The 20153-nt window shown below is 41.7% G+C and overlaps 4 protein-coding genes across 8 annotated transcripts in view; 1 reads left to right on the top strand and 3 right to left on the bottom strand.

Moving 5' to 3' along the window:
• Positions 1-582: 582 nt before the first annotated feature.
• Positions 583-2200, bottom strand: avpr2b.1 (arginine vasopressin receptor 2b, tandem duplicate, 1). The gene is made up of 2 exons (XM_008279232.1): positions 1336-2200; positions 583-887 (listed from the first exon to the last, which is right to left on the bottom strand). Exons 1-2 carry the CDS (start codon positions 2198-2200, stop codon positions 679-681), a joined length of 1074 nt encoding a protein of 357 aa, XP_008277454.1. The 3' UTR covers positions 583-678.
• Positions 2201-2621: 421 nt separating this feature from the next.
• On the bottom strand, positions 2622-9485 carry trnt1 (tRNA nucleotidyl transferase, CCA-adding, 1). 2 transcript variants are annotated; one of them, XM_008279229.1, is made up of 8 exons: positions 9396-9485; positions 9052-9181; positions 7620-7813; positions 6843-6981; positions 6591-6717; positions 6291-6484; positions 4840-5093; positions 2622-3415 (listed from the first exon to the last, which is right to left on the bottom strand). In XM_008279229.1, exons 2-8 carry the CDS (start codon positions 9179-9181, stop codon positions 3170-3172), a joined length of 1284 nt encoding a protein of 427 aa, XP_008277451.1. In that variant the 5' UTR covers positions 9396-9485; the 3' UTR covers positions 2622-3169. The 2 variants fall into 2 exon arrangements, with proteins under 2 accessions (XP_008277451.1, XP_008277452.1); XM_008279230.1 differs by lacking the exon at positions 9396-9485 and having other exon boundaries at positions 9052-9388.
• A 127-nt stretch (positions 9486-9612) lies between these two features.
• Positions 9613-15274, top strand: arl6ip5a (ADP-ribosylation factor-like 6 interacting protein 5a). Its single transcript, XM_008279228.1, has 3 exons — positions 9613-9841; positions 13562-13779; positions 14108-15274. Exons 1-3 carry the CDS (start codon positions 9663-9665, stop codon positions 14281-14283), a joined length of 573 nt encoding a protein of 190 aa, XP_008277450.1. The 5' UTR covers positions 9613-9662; the 3' UTR covers positions 14284-15274.
• Positions 15275-18327: 3053 nt separating this feature from the next.
• Positions 18328-20153, bottom strand: part of frmd4ba (FERM domain containing 4Ba) — a 43512-nt gene continuing 41686 nt past the window's right edge. Inside the window, exons 23-24 of one of the 4 annotated variants that reach the window (XM_008279237.1) lie at positions 19932-20075; positions 19406-19489 (exon numbers count right to left, since the gene is read on the bottom strand). In XM_008279237.1, coding sequence (XP_008277459.1) covers positions 19976-20075 — 100 coding nt within the window. In that variant the 3' untranslated portion in view covers positions 19406-19489; positions 19932-19975. Of the gene's footprint in view, positions 19490-19931; positions 20076-20153 lie in introns of all 4 variants that reach the window. The other 3 variants (XM_008279236.1, XM_008279234.1, XM_008279233.1) reach the window with 3 other exon arrangements.

A 20153-nucleotide genomic window follows, 5' to 3' on the forward strand; every position in this document is an offset into this window, starting at 1 on the left:
TCCATTTGGAATGAAACACAAAGTACAGATGATGGAAATGTCATTGGTTTTGCAGGTATTCGGTCATGAACCAAAATATGAGACAAATTACAACTTTGATGGTAAATGGCTCACTTTAGTTATTACAACTGGAAATCATAAATATCTGAGCCAGATGTCACGCTAATCCATCCAGTAGTCTACTTGTGAAAACATTTCACTCAAAACCAATAATATCAACCTGATGGTGGTGCTAGAAGTAAAGTCAGGCCACCAGGATCCAGCATCCTCTGGGTACCACGAATGTCTAAAACTGTAAATTTAACAGCAGTTCTTCTAATTTCTCATTTGTTGTGATATTAAAGTTCAGATTAAAGCAGTAGACTAAGTTATCAACAGACCTCGGCTAAGAAATTCTATAGAAACTTTTTTTTTTATTTAAAAAATGTGTTATATTATTGTGATTTTGAGTTATTATGTCAGCAGAGCATCCATTTAAGTGGTTACAAAATACAATTTATATTTTCTATGTACATAAAAGCATTTTCTTACATTGTCCATATGTACAGTGTGAACACCTTGTGGTAGGATGTTTGTCTTTGCACTTAATAGAGGATTTCAGTGAGTCTTTGTCATTTTTTGTTACACCATGCTCAACAGATCAAAAGCCTGAACTGAGAAACAGAATGTCAGAGACTTTTATCTGCAGTCTGACAGGTTCTTGAGGCTGATGTACAGAGAGCTGACCATGGTGGCCTCCTCCTGTATGGACTCCTTCAGATCGGGCTGACCCGTGCACATCAGGGTCACCAGTTTCTTGGGCAGCTTCCCGCAGAACAGCAGGTAGATGCAGGGGTTGGCGCAGCTGTTGAGACTGGCCAGCAGCATCAAGATGGTGAAGGTCGCAGCTGGAAACACATGAGGACAAATGGGAGAAATGTTCTTTTTATTTGAGTTTTCTCTAGCAGAGGAGAACCAGTTCCAGATTTATATATTGTCAGTAAACTCATATTTATTAGGACTGACTTACTGTATTTCTACTGAAATGATTGCATTCAAATGGACAATGTAAGATTACCTTTACATTATCATACGTGGTGAAAGCGGTGCCATCATTTATTACTTTTTCTTTTTAAGTCAAGGTCCTTGAATGTAATTCATTATTGCACATCATCACAATTAGACAGTTTCCATGATGGTTACAGAGAAGTCTCATGTTAAACTGTTAATCTAAGAACATTCTTTGAGCGTTTTATCATTTCATTTCTTGGTTCATGATGGGAGAAGTTAGACTCAATTAAATATCTCAGTCTTGTAGTTTTATGTCTTTTTGTAGTGACATCAGTATTTTCTTACTCTGAGTGGGCGCCTCGACGTCCCACACGGACCAGAGCTGCACGGTGAAGAACGGCGTCCAGCAGATGATGTAGGCGAGCACGATCACCACGGTCATCTTCACCGTCTTCACCCTCGCCTTGGACACTCCCGCCACGCTGCTGGCCCTGGAGGACAGCGGCTTGCTGGCCGCCTCTCCGGCGTGGTGCGTCTTCATGTGGAAGTTGATGTGCACGGTGCGGCAGATGCGCACCTGGCACACGATCACGGTGAGAATGGGCAGGATGAATATGACCAAAGTCGTCCAGGTCACGTAGGCTCTCGGTCCCCACGGCTTGATGAACTCCGCCCAGCAATCGTACACACCGGGAGCCACCTCGACCCGAGAGAAGATGAAGATCTGCGGGAGGCTGCCGATGAGGGAGACGCACCAGGCTGCGCACACCGGACCGTTCCAGCGCGCCCTGCGCCTCTGGAAAGTTACCATGGGGTTGCAGATGGCTTGATAACGGTCCACGGTCATCACTACGATCATGTAGGTGGAGGCAAACATCCCGACCACCTGCAGGTACTTGATCACGCGACACAATATGTCCGGACCGATGAACCTGTCAGTGATGTCCCACATGAGTTGGGGGCAAACTTGGAAGAATGTGACCACCAGGTCGGCGACGCACAGGTGGAAAACGAAGACGCGCATCCTGGAAAGCTGCTTCCTGCGCTTCCACAGCACTAACAAGAGCCCAAAGTTTAGGATCCCTGCCGTGATGAAGATGATGGACAGAAGAGCTATTTCCACCTGAGCCAAGCGCTCGTCTCGAGGCTCATCACCGGACAGCGCGCTCTCCAGTGTGATGTTACTCACATTCCCACTGAACCAAGCCATGCTTCCACCACAAAGTCAGGACAGAGAAGCTGAACACCGTTACATTACCCCGTCAGGTGGATCCAATTGCTGTGGAGGCATTTTAGAAAAAATAAAACTGTAAGCTCAAAATAAACATTTTAAATGGTTTCAAAAGAAAAAGAAAAAAAAGGTGAGTTGACAGAATGATTTTTCCAGTGAGCAACAAGTGTTGAGCTTCTCTACACACAAACTGAGGTGTTGGTGAAGGAGAGCAGAGGGCTTTATATATCTCTTCATCTCTGCAGGAGGGAGGAGCAACCTCACTCCAGCCTGGAAAATATTTATTTCTCACAGTGCCAAAGCCATAGAAACGTAGGGAATTTACACACAGATAGGCTGTTCTTTGTGTTCTACAAAGCGTGCACAAAAGAAGAGTCCTTTCAATGAATACTCTTTTTTATATAGAGTCTTTTTAGAAAACAAAGTCAAACCATATAACACAAATGCAGTTATGCAAAAGACAAACCCCAAACAAAATCTATCTCTGCTTTAACTGATTGTTTTAACAATGAAAACAACTCATCTAGTGCGGCTGCCCTGGTATTTAAATAAACTATAAATGCATAAGTTCTGCCTCCATGTTTCATCTTCTTCCGTCATCACATCAATCTAAAGAGTGAACATGTCAGAAAACTTAAGACTGACATTCTCTGAACCATTTTAACATTTCCATAAATCACAGAGCTGTGTGGGGAAAGCTGCTTCCAGTACACATTTTGTGGTATGATGGCAGCTGTGAGACACACTGTGTAATCTCTTCACATTTCCACAGCAATGCAAATGAACAAAAGCAGCCCCGGGGTAATTTAGGCTGAAATGGCATTCATCAGCAGTTATTCACGTCTCACAATAAGCATCAGGCTGCTCAAATGATGACAGTGCAACAGCAACATCAAATGTCCAGGTTGTATTTTAGTCTAAAGCAGAATAAATACATTTTCTGCTCATTTAAGGCTTTAAATAAGTCAGGAGTTCATCTTTGTCCATCTGATAATGACTTTTCTTCCAGATGTCGCGGAGCTTCTGTAAAGTGGCGCCTATCTCCTTGCCGGACGTGACGCCCATCTTCCTAAGATCGTTACCGCTGACGGGGAAGCGAGGGATGGACCACTGGCAGAGTTCTGAGAGCAGCTTGTGCTCTCCTTGGTACTTGAGCAGCTCGCACACTTTGCTCTGGGAATCCAGCTCCCGACTCTGAAGAAGATACAGCATGTGTGTGAATAGGACCAACTCAGAGCATGTTGTCGCTTAAGATACACACAATATTTACTATAACATATTTTTTTAATCGTATGAAACAAGTATGACTAGAGTTTAACATTTACAGTAAACACAACATCATAGGTGTGGTCTGATCAGACTTAATCAACAGTGGCCAAGGAAGCAGGTGTTCCTAAATACTGACTAGTTTCCAACATGGAATAGTAAATCTATAAACACAGAAATCTGTCTTTGAGCCAGATGATAAACTACATTTTCAGGGGGTTTAAAGCATTTTTGTGTGAATTTGCCTTTTGATTTAGGTGTTTTCTCTCTTTCTAACAAGTAATGTTTGTATGTTGGACTACATTTTATCAAAGCTGAATCTAATGTCTGTTCTATTTATCCCATGAAAATACCTTCATGTATTTATGTTAAGATATTTATGTGAAGATTTTACTAGTTGCAAGCTTAATCAGTGCATAGATAAGGAAAAAACTCAACTGGGGGGAAAAAAAAGTACTAATGTTGACATTGAAGCTGTAACGGACGTCATTTCTTAAAAAAAAAAAAAATAAAGTACACATTCTCCTACTTCATTAAATTTTGTCACTAGTTCAAAAAAACTGTAACTGTCAGATTAAATTCTGTTCGTGTCCAAAACAATTAAAATAAATTAATGTTTTTAAAAGCAATGTACCAAAAAGGCATTTTGTAAAAAGGACACAATTAAAGAAGCACTGACTTATTACATTTGTTCATTTCGTACAAACATTTTCAACGATGCCTTTCTCCAAGCCTCATTAGTATGTGTGTGAACATGCTGCTTTCACTTGTGGCTGATGGATGCAGGAGGACTGCTGTCCAACAAGCGCAAGAGAACTTGATAAATTAAATTAATTAGTTGTTCTTCAGGGAAATGCTGCCAATCTCATTCTCCAAGAGCCTAAGGTGATGTCTGCAAATTGATTGAACAGTGCAAACCCTAAAACATACTGTATTGAGTTTACCATTATTATAGACAAGCTAAACAAGCAAACATTAAAGTTTTTTTCTTTTGCTTCAAAAGGCCCAACAGAATAATCAATTATCAAAATGGCTGCTGATTACCCTTCTGCTGATTGACTGATAGGTTAATCAACCATCATTTAATCTCTGATTTACACTTTGACTGAAGTTCACCGAGCCTCACTGTTGATTTGTTCACCTTCGATATAAGCTGATCACACTAGTTTATAAAGTAGTTACGCTGAAAAATAATCAATCCAGCCCACAACACTTTAGACATGTACTCAGATGTTTATGTGAGTAACTAAAATCACCGACTGCTTTGTTCTGATGAGGTAGAATCTCCACTGCCACATGAACAATGTCATCAGACTGTCTCCACAGACCAACAACAAGAGGCAGAAACTTACGTCAATAATAAAGTCAGTGAAAGGTTTCAGGCTGTCCCGCTCTTCTTCACTCTTGCAGAGCTCCCGTCTGTTTTTGACCAGGAACTGAGCCAGATTCTTCTCCTCCCGGGACACCTTCAGTCTGATGTCCATCTTTTCCACCTCCTCTGGGCAGTGGAAGAGAGCAGCCAGGATGGTCATCGGTTTGGGAGAGTGGTCTTTGGCGTTCTGCCACACTCGCTTCATCTCGTCAACGTCGCCATCTGTAGGTAAACCTGAGGAGGAGCAGGGACGGGAGAGATGAACAGAAGTGACATGAGAAGCAGTTAAAAGAGCTCAACAATACAAAAACATAGACCACCATTTTCTACAGTTACAGTACTTCTTTCCCCCCCAAGTGTGTTAAAAACACTCCTGAGGTTACTGAATAATCTGGAGAGTTTAATAATCAAGACTCATTTAGTCATGTGAACAGTGATGGCTAATACCAGAGCTCACCTCGCTGCAGGGGTTGAAAGGTATTTAGTCCACTTCATCTCAGTAATGGAATGTGAAACCTTCCCCATTTAGAAGCAGCTCTAATTTGTAAGACTCTTGAAAATTATTGGCACTGCTGATGTTTTTGCTAATGCCTACACTTAGCAGACAATCTTGTCATATTAGGGCACATTCAAAACATTTCAAAGAGAGATCTGAGGCAGACAAAAAGAAAAATGTGCAAAGAAACAGGCAAAAAATGTCATACCTGCAGGGTCACAGTTCCATCAGTACAATAACAACACTAAACCTGATCAGTGCATTGATAATAAGAAAAAAAATAATGAAATCGATAATCTAACGTTGACATTTAAGCGGACGTCATTCCTTTTAACAGAATACATGTTCTATCGTTTTTAGAAGCCGTTGCTACTAGTTCAGAAACACTAGTAACGGTCAGATTAAATCAAGTTTAGCTTGTGTCCAAAACTTTTAACTGCAATCACTGGTTCTAAAAGTCATATCAGATATGGATTATATAAAAGGCCATAATTAAGGTACAGGTAGCATAGACCCCCAAATGTCTATGCACAGTAAACAAGAAATGAATTTGAACATGCTATTACTGAAGAAAGTGCCCATGAATACCTCACCATCATGCTTCATCTGTATATGTGAAAGGTGTACATAGTCTTTATTATATCTTTATTTTTAGCCTTATTGTTCTTCTGTGCCTCATTTGCATCTAACTGCTGTAACATATAAATTTCCCCAGTGAGGGATTCATAAAGTTGATCACTGAACTGAACATGAATTTTAATGAGATATTTGCAGGTTGTACATCATGCGCGTTCACATCGCCATGCAGACGAAAACACAATTTGTCAGTCAGCACGATTATCAGAATTATCTTAAGATTCAGAGAGTCTGTGTGATGATGTGATATTCTTTTTTTTCCCTGTGTCTCAAATCCTCTCACTGTTCCCTGCGCTCACCTATGTACTGGGCCAGTTCCAGACTATACATCAGCTCCAACAGATCACCAGCGTGGCTACCAACCACCATCTTCTTCAGTTCCCCCCAAATTCGTTCTCCTGATATCGCTGCCAGTCCACGGCCGTTTTTCCTGATGGCGGTCAGTGTCTCCGGGTCGTGGTCATCAGGTGTCAAAGCCACCCTGCCGTAAAACCTGGGATGAAATGACAGAGTTGACGGACATGTACTGTAAATTCCCTCCCCTCTTTATAAGTTTAAGTTGAATATTGGTAGGAAGAACACAAAATGAGGGAGCCCACCTGAAATATCTCAGTATTCTCAGGTAGTCTTCTTGAATCCTTTGTTCCGCGCTGCCGACAAACCGCACTTTACTGTTCTGCAGGTCCTCGTATCCCTTGAAATAGTCGTATAATGTGCCATCAAGACCTGCGGGGGGAAAGAATGTTCACACACCAAGGTAAAGAATTTTGTCGTATCATGAAAAGGGAACATCAACTCATCACCCATCCTCAACACTGTTTATGTTCAGATCTCGTGGAAAAAACAGTGACCTAAAAACATGGAGTTGATGGTGAGGTCTCGCCGCTCAGCGTCTTTCTGCCAGTCGGTGGTGAATTCCACCTCTGCATGACGTCCATCTGTCTGAACATCCACTCTCAGCGTGGTCACCTCAAAGTTCTCGTTGTGTATCTACAAGAGATACATAAACAGAAGAAGTGATTGAGTACCAGTGATGTTAGTGCATATGCCCTCATCCTTCAGACTCTAGACAGTTTCACGGAGCCACCGGGACATGGCAAAGCTACCCTACTACATTACGACACTGTGACATCTTATATGTATCCCAGCTAATGAAGCCATATGTTTTAGCCTGCTACATCTGCTCAATAGATGGAACTTATTTACATACTCCAGGAATAAACTAATCAATTAGTAGCAGAGTTCCCTGTTGCTGGGCTGTTTATTGGTGGTATGTACCCCCATAATCCATCAGGATGGCTGAATCATTAAAACACAGATTTAGAATCCACTTGATTGATCAGACTGGTGATACAGCTGCCTGGTGCAACAGCACACCGTTATAAATAGTATTCATACCTTCAAGTGTCAACAAAAAAGCTCAGCTCTTTGAAAGATATTATCATTTCTCATATCATTCCCCGCCACCCTCAGTCACTTTAATAGGCATTACTACATCTGGAGAGTGAGTTTAAGTAATATTCTGCCAAAGTAAAGCATCAGGCAGCAAGTTCAGTACTGTTTAAAGGAGAGTTTTAAATACTGATTAGAAATGAGAGCAGCTACATCCTCTCCACACAGCTTCTTACTCTTGCAGTAATGGTCCCGTGCTTCTCTCCTTTGTTGTTGATCATTCTGATCCCAGCAGACTGGAACATGTCCTTCATCTCCTCTGGAGTGGCTGTAGTAGCAAAGTCCACATCTTCAGGCCGCTTCCCAGACAGCAAGTCCCGTACAGCGCCTCCAGCTATCCTCAGCTCATGCTGGTTCTTCTCAAATACCTCTGGGAAGACCAAAAACACACTTTGTTGTTATGGTACTTGTGAGAGGCAGTACAGCAGGAGGGAAAAGGGTCATTACAATAATAATTAGGACTAACTAATATTATGCAAATTATGAGCATGTGATAAATAAAATCTCCCCAATCCTGTTATTTAAAAAAATCTGGAATTTTCACTAAATGACTTGAATAACTCTAGTTAGAATGAATTAATCATTCTCAATTGATTGCAGTGATACTGTTTTGTAGTGCATCTGCATTAGAAAATAAAATACACATATTGTTCAAATAGATTTAAAAGTGACTTTTTGAGTGCAAAATGTTTGGAACAGTTCTCATGCATCACTGACAACTGTGTGAGTATTCTCTACCTAACAGCAAAAGAAGTTAATTAGCCTTACATCACAATGCACTTTCCTGTGATCTGACGACTGCTTGTGCACACATCATGATTTTGAAGCGATTTATTGTGCAGTCCCGGTTTCTTCTGTAAACTTTAAGGATTCTTTGTAAATTTTAACATTGAACTCATCAAAGCGAGTTGTCAATAGCTGGTTAGGTTGAATTCAAAAATAACTTAAAAATGTTAATTATCTTTGACATGGAGCCATGGTTGGTCTGGAACTAACAGCAAGTCCCACTGTGGAGTTTCCTACAGTTCAGGTGAGAAGTCACACACAGAGCCACAGTTATTAAGCTACATATAAATCACTAATTACAGATGAATCTGAACTCCATCGCAGCCAGATATTACTTTATCCATCTGTTTATTTATTTTTATTGTGTGTACTGATGTATTGTAAAATGTTACCTCTCTGATTATTCAAGTAATTACCAATATATAACAAGTAAGAGGAAAAACTATTTTTTACTAAAAGCTGCTGTAGCTTGATTAAATTTATTATGACACGTGGACCGAATTTTCAATGTTACTTTCACAAAAAACGAAACAAAACAAAATGGGGGGAAAAAAAACAAAAATAAAAACATGTCTCCTGGGATATTTTGAACGGTGGTTACCCTAGTAACCAACATGTTCACTGTTTCCGTATCGCACATCAGATAAGTAGTAACATGAACTGTAGAACAACAAACCAAAGTATATGAGTGTGTAATTTCTTCACTCTCATGTTGGCACTGGCTCCTACTACTCTCTGTACTGCAGCAGACTGACAGAATTTCCGAAACTCAGTTATAGCTTTTGGTTTTGTTGCGTCACTGCGTCCACAGCTGAAGCTCACCTGCTAATCCATTCAGTCCATCGGAGAACAGGGACTGGAAGTCGCTGGTCTTTAGTCGCATGGTAAAGAGATTCCTCCAAGAAATACTTGTCCTACCAATCACACTGGGGCCCAATATTCTGCTCCACATCTGCGTAAAGAGCACAAACGTCGTCACTGGTTTCCGTTTGTTTATGTCTGCCCACTACTATGGAGCTAGCTAGCTAGCTACATGCCCCTGAAGTCATGCTTCTGAGCGTTAGCGGTCAGCGTGCACCTTGTTACGTTGCTTTTTACACTGAGAACACGTGAGTAACAGGTGTCATGCCAACGTATACGCAGCAAATATGACAGACAGAACTGACCTGCGACTTAAAGCGAAGATTTTATGTGTAAACACCGCAGTTATCTCCGCAAAACACCGCTCTGTCATCTACTATAAAACGTTACAGGAAGAGTTTCGAGAACGTGCGCGTGCTGACCAATGGCGCGAGTTAACGTCATCAAATAGGGGCGCGGTTTAAGGAGGCGAGAGCTGCCAAACTCCCGCGAGATTTTAGTTTTGAAGCTTCAGGTGATTTTTTTCCGGTTGTGTGTGTGTCCTGTCAGATTAGTAGCGGAACCGAAGGGAGATGGCGAGAGTGGAGCTGACGCCGCTCAGACCGTGGGACGACTTCTTCCCCGGGTCGGAAAGATTCGCCAAACCAGATGTAAAAGACTTGGCAAAATGGAACAACAGAGTCGTCAGCAACCTGCTTTATTATCAAACGAATTATCTGGCCATGGCCGTCGCTGTTTTCCTCATTGTCGGGTGAGTGATATATGGCAACAGGCTGTACCAACACAACAGCTGTTTGGTGTTTGTGGTAATATTCTGTAGTTTGAGTGTGCTGTCGCTTTTGCTGGTGTATTTGTTCGTTGTTATTGCCTTGTTTGTACATGCCAGCGTGTAACCTACTTTAAAAGGATCTAAAATAAGGTGCAGGCAGGATGTGGATTCTGCTTAGAGCCCAGTTGTTGGAGTCAGGCCAATAAGAATGAATGAAGATACTGTTCCTCTTTCTATGTGATGCACTGTTTCTGTAATGCTGTCAGTGTGAGCTTTCTGTTCTCTCAATATAACCAAGAAGTGAGCAACATACAGAAGTAGAATTCAAGACATTTTATTTTAAAGATGCAATTATAACATGATGAGACTTCCATGATGTGCTAATGTGAGCTGGTGCAAACACAGACTTGAACTGGAGAGTGCACCAATAATGTTGAGTCCTGACTTGCGCAGCGCATCAACCTGAATCAAAATCCATTAGCTTTAAGTGCACGATCAGGCGTAGACCACAGCAGAGTGCTTGAAGAGCTGCTCTGTTATCTGGTCACTCCATACAAGGTACTCCATCAGATCAGGGATTAAATCTCTCCTTTATGAAATATCCTGGCCTTTAGTTGGCACTTTGTTCCAGCTAAAGCCCAGCTTACTAAAAATAGTGATGCCCTGTGATGGTCAGTCTGCTGAGCTGTGGTGATGACATATTGTTGCTGCGGTCATCAAGGCCTCATAAGCCGTCTGTCTGGTCAGCTGTTGCAGATATCACAGTGGTGATAAAACAGCTGCTTAATCATCCACCCTTGTTCCCCCTGAGTAAAGAGAAATCCAGTATTGGAACATTTCTCAACGATTCCATCCTGAGGTATGACCTCTGAACTAGCCAAGCTGGATTTTGACACATTTATTTACTTGCTTTCTAAAACCCGGCGATTGCATTTTCATCCAGTGGGGAAACAGAACCAAGAATGGAGCGCATAGTCTTAAAAGGTGTGTCAACAGTGTGGGAGGAGGCTTATCAGATTATGGTACATTTTATATAATAACTAGAACATGAACTTACAGGCATTGTGTCTCTAGAAACCTATAGAGAAATCAAATCTGATCACTAAGTAAAAATACGAAATTTAGAAAAATATAGTTTAAAAAAAAAATAAATAAGGGGTTACATAATATGTACCACTATCTGTGTAATCTCAGGGCATTTTTGCATCTGAACAAAGGAACTGTAGCTCATATGTATAGTGCAGCCCGTATAGGTAAGACTTGTAGTGATAAGAGCTGAGGAATCCTATGACGAATACACAACTTTGCCCCACTAACATACTTGACTGTGTGAGAGGTTCTGTCACTGTGATGCAGGAGTTCAATAGAGATTTCAAAACTGATTCGAGAACATCAAACACCACTTTTTTACATTTTTGTCATTTCATTGTGCTTCATTGTTTTTAAAGCACTGGATATAAGGAGACTCTCTCTTTGTAATTTGTTTTGGGGTGGCTCGTTAAGCAGTTGGACTCTCAAAGACAGTGTCCGTTACTATGGTAACTAACACTGCAGAAAAAAAAGCAGATTTTGTTCAGGATAACTGATGTTCTTACAAACCAGTAGACTTAGCATCTTTGACTTTGTGCTGCTTAGGTAACATGGTTGTCCTTCATTGGGTGTAATTTATAGCTTCCATATTGCTTGTGTGGTATCAGTATAAAGTAAAATTTACAATAAAATAATATGAGGCATTGCCCGAGTTAAAAAAAATGTTGTATATATTGACTGATATTAGTTTACACCAAAGAAGTTGGTATAAGCAAATATATTAGGTGATGAGTAATCAAAAGTGTGCTTAAGGAAATGTCGCAATCACATAGTTTCACCACCAGAGGGCAGTGTGACGTTCATTTTTAACTTAAATGCATAAGAAATTTAAATGATCCTTGACAAAAATGTTTTTTTTTAATTCAGTAAGTATTTTTCAGTGTGCCCTTCTTGCATTTTTTTAACCTCACAAACACGTGTTCATGAGGCAAATTTTGAGAAGCAAATAGTTTTCTACTCAATAGAAACAGATTTACTTTAAAGACAACCTCAGACAAAAATCTATTTTTTTTACCTTGTTGACATGTCAATGTCAGGGATCGACTAAAATGGTTTCTTCACAGTCAATAGCAATAACTCATAATCAAGAAACCAGACAACCAATATTTGTTACTGGTTGTTTATTTCTGTTGTCCGTATTTTTTTAATAAAAGAGAAGTTTTTACAAGTTATTGTTGACAGCAGGTTATTACTTGACATGTAACCAAGATGGTCCTATGGGCAGAACATTGTCCAAGACCACAGAGTGACTACAGATAGAAACAGCGCAGTTTTAAATCTATTTATTGGGGATTGGTTCAAAAAGAAATCTCTAGTTCTAGTGTTTTTATATTCAAGAAGAAACATCATGAGTGAAATAAGCAGTCAACTCATTTCCAGGATCATATATGTAATAAACTTCATGAACTAATCCTCGCATCCTTGCATGGTGGGACTTTGTGCCATTCCTCTTATTTGAGTTACTCTTTGAACATGTGTGGCTGAATTACTCCAGTATGATGGTGTACCATTGTGTTGAGTACTTTTATAGTGTTTGAGCAGAATCATAGGTGAGCCAGTGTGCTTGAGCTGCAGTGAACAGTTGAAGGGTGAGTAGAGAAATAATGAGAGACTCTGTTGAGCTGCATGTTCTAAAGGAGGCAATGGTGCAGAGTTACATCTAAGCCTTTCTGAGGTAGGAATGGATTATTTTCATAGGAAAACTTCTATCTAATATGTAGTTTTGATACATAGGGATGAGTTCAAACAATGACCACAGAGGGACTTTCAAAGGAACAACATCTGCACATTCTAATTAGGTCTCCAGTGTTTGTTTATGACACATTTATACCAGATCCACCTCCACCGAGCCTTGTTTCCTTTAGGGTTTCGTCAGCTTTGTGACGTCACGATCACAAGTGTTTGCAAAGCCAAGTACCTCAAAGAGAGCCTGAGTGAGTTAAACGTACTTGGTGAGACAGGCCCTTTGGTCACACGTACTGAGGTCATTGCTTGGCCACTGTGCCAAGGCTGGATTTGTCACAAAGCTTTTTTGTCTGGCCCAGCAGAACACAACAGCGCAGCAGCGAACAAAGTGCCTACAGTGCACCTTCAGTTTTTCTTAACTGTGTGTATTATTGTGTGTGTCTGTCAGGTGTAAACTTATGGTTTGATATATAGTTTTGAAGAAGGGTTTAGGGCTAATGATCATTTTTATTATTGCTGATCTGCCATTTACTTTCTTGATTATTCAACAAATCACTTGGTTTATCAAATGTCAGAAAATAGTGATAAAATAACATTAGAAAACCAGCAAATAAAGACTGCGCATTCATTTACTGCTCACTGGCTAATCGATGAATCAACTACTCTTTTAGATTCAGTAGTTTAAAATGATTTATTTTAAATGTCATTGCTGGTGGACTCAATAAAACGCTTGATTTCAAATGTGCTCAAAATGATGCTTATCTGAGGCTGTCCTGTTTTTATAAAAACAGTCAGGAACCATGTTGTTGTACAGACAGGTTCCGACCACTTGGTGGAGCCTGTGACTACACGGGAACACGTTCACGCTCCATCTGCATCGCAGCGCTTTGAAACTGCTCTCACGTGCCTCGTGTTGCTGCCCTGCAGGTTCCTGAACCCTCTGGGGATGTTCACAGCCATGGCCGTGGTGTCAGGCGTCTTCCTGGGTTCAGTGTGGACCGGAGAAAACAGAGCTGCGTTGAACAACTTCAAGAGGCAGAATCCCACAGCGTTTATAATCATCATCATGGTTGCCAGCTACGTATTGATTTCTATGCTGGGGAGTGTCATGGTATTCATGTCGGCAATCACTTTACCTCTGGCGTGTAAGTTGATACATTGGACGGTGACGTTTTACAGTCCCTAAGTGACACATAGATGTATGATATGTCTGGTAGTGCAGCATAAACGCCGACAGAAAGCACACAGAGACTACTTATAACATTCAGTAGCTCAATAAATATCATTAAGTTCATTAGACTTCGTTACAGTATGATGATGTGTGCATTTGAAGTACCATGAAATGATTCAAAATCAATGAAAGATGTTCTTCAGATTCTCAAAGAGTGATCTTATGACTTTTGAATTTTTTTATGGGTTTGTTTTTGCCAAACGTTCAAAATGTTAACAGTCACTTTCCCATCTGTATTTCAGTGATACTTGCACACGCTTCCTTTCGCCTCCGCAACATGAAGAATAAACTGGAGAACAAGATAGAAGGAGCCGGACTGAAGAGGTCACCGATGGGCATTTTGCTGGAAGCTCTGGGTCAGCAAGAGGAGAACTTACAAAAGATCCAGAGCCTCCTGGAGGGAAGACGGCAGGAGTGACTGGACTTTAAAAGGAGCACACGTCCGTCTTTTGGCCGATGATCTTGACTTTTTTTCTTAGATAAAACAGATTTCTGTTTCTCTCAGTCTAAACCTGTTACAGATTCACATTCAGCGTGTGGTTTGAAAACTTAAGATTGTAATCTAAAGGGCTTTATCCTCAGGGTATCTGTCACTCCACCCACAACTTGTCAGGGCACTTTTCTCCAACAGTGGTGAGAGCATCTCTTCTATGCAACGTGTGAGTGTCCCTGTGCAGCACAGCTGCAGACTTAATACTAGGTATGAAATCTGTGTTTAATCAGTCTCAGAAACAGTCGACGGTTCTGCCAGTTTGCGCTCAACAAAATATTGTGAAAGCAGCGCAAGTGTTGCCTTTTAACAAAGAGCAAAAAAGTGCAAACTCAACACACATTACTGCCAAGAAACTCCAAAGGCTGGATTGTTTCAAGTTTTTTGAATGATCTCTTCACATTAAATGTAACAGTTTACTTCGGTCCATATTTGAATAGAAACCAGCCGACCTTATGCTCATGCAAATAAAAAAGAACCACACACAAGAGAAAGCGCTGCTTTGTCTCGAGTCAGATCGCTTTGTCAATATTTGAAACGAAGACTTCAAAGGCAACCTATGTCCGTCGGTATTCCATGTGAACCTCCTGAGTGTTTAATCTTGACAATGCCCCCTGGGTGACGGATTGGCTAACTTTCCTCTCCACTCAACCCAAATGCTAATCAATGGGTTTGCAGTAGATTATAGTGCTGAGAGCAGCACAGCGACTTGAGTGGATTCATCTGCAGTCATTCACCTCCAAACCCCAGTTAGCCGCCGCGTCAGCTATTTTTTATTTTCTTTATTGGATTCCATTTGAAATTGACTGCAGATAACGAGAATCCATCTGGAACATAATGCTGTTATTTAGTTTCAAGTGGCAGTGTGTAAGGGGAGGGAGGAACAAGGAGATAATAAAGACTGCTAGTTTTTCAAAGCGTCTGTTTTAACCCTTTGCTTTCGAGATGACTAAATTCTGTTCTTTGACGTTTGCTGTCGCATCATTTCTCCGTGGAATGCAGGAAGCAGGCCCCTCGGATGACCTCTACACACTCAGGTGTAACACTATTCCACTGGCTCTCTCTCTCTCTCTCCGCTTTAACTTTGATTCGAGCTACTGGGTTTTACCCGTCTTGCGCTGCAGTTGTGATTTATGTCCTCCTCCCCTGCGGTGCCTCATCTCCATCCATATTGTGAAACTTGGAGGAGTGAACACAAGCACTGGTGGCAATAAACTCAAGTAAAGTCATGTCTCAGAGGGTACAGAGGAGGTCCTTGTTCTCGCTGCTGCAGCTGCTGCAAGGATCCCATCAACACGTGTGCGCTGCTGCACGCCCAACAGGTGTGCGTGTTTGCTGTTTTCTCCTTAACAGACGTGTAATCCAGGAGCGGAAGCACCGCTACACGCTACAAATAACACTTCTCTATTCTTGGTGTTTTTGCGTTATTCGACAACATATAGCTAAGTTGTCATTTTGAAATGGCCGTAATTACCTCCAAAGGTGTGAGGCAACAGAAGTGAGTGGACGTGACACAAAAACAAACCTAAGTTGTTTTTGCACGAGCTGCTCTCCAACAACACTTCTTCGTGTGCAGGCTGTTGACTTGCAACATCTGCCTCGTGTCTAGTTTCTACAACACAGGCGTGGAGCAGAGTCTAGCGTACGCTGCTTAATTTAGTTGAGTCACTTGGACGGTGGGGTGCCTTCGGATTGACCCCTGCATCCCCACCCTCTCTCCTTAGCCCTGCCTGAGAGGCTTTGGCTTCTGGCTGGCTAAGCTGGTTAGTCGGCCTCATAACTCAAGCAGCCTGTCATCCAGCAGATCTGGCTGCTTAGACCTACACCGCAGCCGATCATGTGACACATTAATGATGACCGGCCGTGACCTAAGCATTCTGCCGTTTCCTCGTGTGAGCCCCTCAACCCTCCTCGCACTGCTTTTTCTGCCTCCTTGAAAGGTCATCCATACCAGCCCCAACAAGATTCACGTATGAGTGGTCAGCTAATCCAACTATTCACTCTTCATAACTTGTCAGGGTGAGGTAAAACTGCTGATCCCGGGGAAGCCGTACCACTACGAGATTTACAGTCACTTTAATCTAAAGTTTGGCTCTGTGCCTGAGTTCAGTAGTTGTTGTGTGACACATAACTTTAGGGTTGGGCATCATTAGAACCTGTTTGATACTTGTGCATACTTAATTCCTGGTAGCAGCACCAAAGCAATGTATCTTTCAGCACTTTGATTTGACAAAAATGATTCTCTACAACCCTTTTTGCAACTGATAAAACAGTTCTCAAGTCTAAATGATGCAAAAACAGCCATACAATCCTATGTTCTAACTGGTACAGTCTAAAATTAGTAGTATTAATTACTTTGGGGCCTAAAACTAGCATCAGCATTGCCTCATAAATGCAATGAGTTCACAGAAAACACTGACCTACTTACACATCCAGCAGATACAAAGCAACATCAGCATTTGTTTGGAGTAAGATCCCTGTTCATCTTTTAAATGTAACACCAATAATCAACCTCCTTGTAGCTCACGTTTTGGGCTCCACCATCTCCTGAGGTTTTTATAGCTGTTAAATGCGCCATTATGTTACTCGCTAACCTGTTTTGGTGCTGAGCAGGCAGTGAGCATGGATTATCAAAACCTGTTTGGCTGACGGTGACTGAAAATAGGGGCTGATGAAAGCGATGAAGCAAAAAAGGTCAGCTGCAGGGACAGAAAAGCGAAACAAGATGCTTAAAGATAGTAAAATGTAAAAACATATTCAGCTTTAAATTCAAACACAGACAGCTTCTTTCCAGCTTTCAATGCTTTTTTGTGACAGATGTGTTTCCATTTGTACCGAATGCACTGAGTTTCATACTCAGCCAGAACATTAGAGGAGCTGCTGCGTCTGCAGTGTGTTAGGTGAAGGGAAAGTAGACAGGAGCTTATTGTTTATGTAGTCGAGTGTCAGCTGGAACAGGCTCCCCTGATGTCTGGTTGCAGCTGGTGTGAAGCAGCAGAGACAGAGGGAGACAGCTGGATGCAAAGCACTCCCCCTCTCTCGCTGCCTCGGGTGAAGCCGAGGAGCTGGAAGTGTCTGAGACCTCCCCTGAGCTCGCTCAAGAAGCACAACACCGAGGAGGCACCACCAGTCTCAACTGTGGCCTTCCTAAAGAGGCCAGCGGTAGCCGGATACAGTTGTAGCGGTGGGGACTGTGCGCCGGCCGGGGAAGGAAGGGACGGAGGGAGGGAAAAGGAGGTGAAGGGTTATAGCACAATGTATAACGACAACATGTGTACAGCAGACTTCTCTATGCCTACAGGGAGGGTTTGCTGCCATAAACACGAGCTTGTCATTCACTGGGAAGACAGAAGGAGATGTTACAGCCCATAGTGGGTGTGACAGGTTTTAAAGACTGGTTTGGTCGGTTTACAGCCTAAGAACACAAAAAAACCAGCCTGGCAACACGGCGAGGCGATGAGAAAATACAGCAGAGCAGCTGAGCTCTGCAGAGGGTTGCATTTCTAAAATCAGATCATTTATTCATACTCATCACGACTGATTGCAGCTCTGCATTCATTTTTAGAGACTGAAAAAAAAAAGAAAAAAGAAAAAACTGGGACGAAGCCAGTACTCCACAGTTATCTCTCCAACTATAATCTGCTTCCTCGAATGCACCCCAGATAAGCACTTTCCAAACCATTTAAATGTGGAGAATGCATTTTTTTTTGGTTCCAGTTGACCAAGACCACTGTGACAAAGTGTGTTCTTCAGTCATAAAATGCAAATGAGGCTTTAAGTTACTTAGTTAAGTGGTGACAATCCTACTTTCTTCGCTCCATTTCATTAATTGAACCTGCTCAACAGACGTTCGTTTGCCTAATTTAATGGATTGGGATTTAAATCCTGTGTTGACCTGCGCTCACAGGGATGAGATGTTTTAAAGGCGTCGCTTTGAATAAATATCTCCTATGACAAAAAAAAATAACCAACTCAAATGCTGACTTTTTTTAATTCAAACAAATGCAATTATACAAATTACTAAGAACCAGCTTAACAATAATTGTTTACTATATATTACATGCTTTTCAAATACATAAAAAATGCTCTAAAAAAAAAAGGAGGACAGAACCAGTGTATTTACAATACCAACATTTACATATAACTTGATTCTCTTGAGAGAAATTGTGAGCACCAGTCCATGATTTCCAGCATGGAGGAAAAAACCATGTTAAAATAGAAAAAAAAAACTCAACTGGATTTTTTTTTTGTCTTCCTGCAGTGGCAGTAATTTAAAATTGGTGCCTTCCAGTAATACTCAAATGGTGTAACGTAAGTATTTGGCTCAATTATATTGTAAGTACTGACAGTGAGATCGATTGAATACTTTGTAAATGACAAACAAAAGTGCAGGAAGCAGAGTGGTAGTTTGAAGCAATGCTGTGGTGAAACTGGATCTGGTGACTGCAGAATGTTCCAGGAAGTAGCCATCTTTTCGACTCATTTTTAATGAGTTCAATCCTTCATTTTGATAATGTCCTTATCAATCCTTGTCTAATCCTTCATGGTTACAGTGTTCATAGATGTAAGAAGCAGAATCAATTTTCGTTGTTCGTTGCTGCTCGGTATCCTTTTACAGAGACAGTCTCGGTCCTTGGTTTTGTGACAGTCTAAAGGGAAACACCGTAGAAGTGTAGTCCACATTCCCTTTGGCTCTACCACACAGCCCAGAGCAGGGCTTGGTTTAGTTTCAGTGCACGAGTGGCATCACCACAAACGCTCGCAATTCCGACATGTAGACACTCCCGCGGGGTTTGGTTGTGATTTAAATACAGCGTCGTGTGTGTGTGAGTTTGGCATCTGCATTCAAGAGAACTGAAAATGAGAATACTTCATTTGCTGAACACGCCGAGTTCCACAGAAGCCAAGTTCCTTCATTCTTTGGGTCCCCTTTACACAAAAACAGGTAAGTGCAGTCTAAGGCACAATGACAACTTGTCAAGGTAAAAAAAAATTTCACAGCACGATAACAGGTAACTAAACTATTGTTCCTGGTTTTGAGTCTTCGTGCCAATAAATCTGGTCTTCTGGGTCCATGTTGGTGTGCATTTGGCTGCTGATGTGTGAGTCCATTTGGCTGACATCTAGGTAGGATCTGTAATAAACACACAAAATTCAAACACATTAGGCTGCTAGCTGGATGCAGAGTGTGACTGGTTAATCAAGGGTGGAATGAATTAACCCTGGGCTTTGGCACCAAGTTCAGAAACTAAACTAAGAGCAGACGTGTCCATCTGTGTTTCAGGCAAGTTCATGCTGCTGCCAGTATCAAAGCCAGGGTCAAACATTCTCATCCGGTGAAATAGCAGGCGCACACAGGCATTATACACACGCATAGCCTTCAAATGCAACGATATTCAGGGGTCACATTTTTCCCTTTGCCACACAAGTGCTCTCCCACCACCGCAAGACACCAAGAGAAACGAATCAGAGAGAGTGATAAGAAATGATTTGGTGCTTTCTGCCAGCCCCTGCCACAAACAACAATCACCGTCACCATGATAACCATGTGGGGTAGTATCACATTCTTGTCTCACCCTTTTTTTTCTGTGTTGTGACTCTGATTATTGGGGTGAGGGGGCTAATTTTCCTGGTCAGGTGCATAGGCAACAGCACCACATCTCTCTAAAAGCCCCGAAGGGCACGACATCCTATCACAACTTCGCCACTCTGGGGGGTATCTGCGCATGAGAGGGTGTAAAAGGTCAAGGGTGAATGGCAGCACTTTGGCAGGGAGCCTCTGCGTGGGCCAAGAAGAT

Source organism: Stegastes partitus, unplaced genomic scaffold (assembly GCF_000690725.1).
Source record: "Stegastes partitus isolate 25-593 unplaced genomic scaffold, Stegastes_partitus-1.0.2 Scaffold150, whole genome shotgun sequence".
Taxonomy (NCBI): Eukaryota; Metazoa; Chordata; class Actinopteri; family Pomacentridae; genus Stegastes; species Stegastes partitus.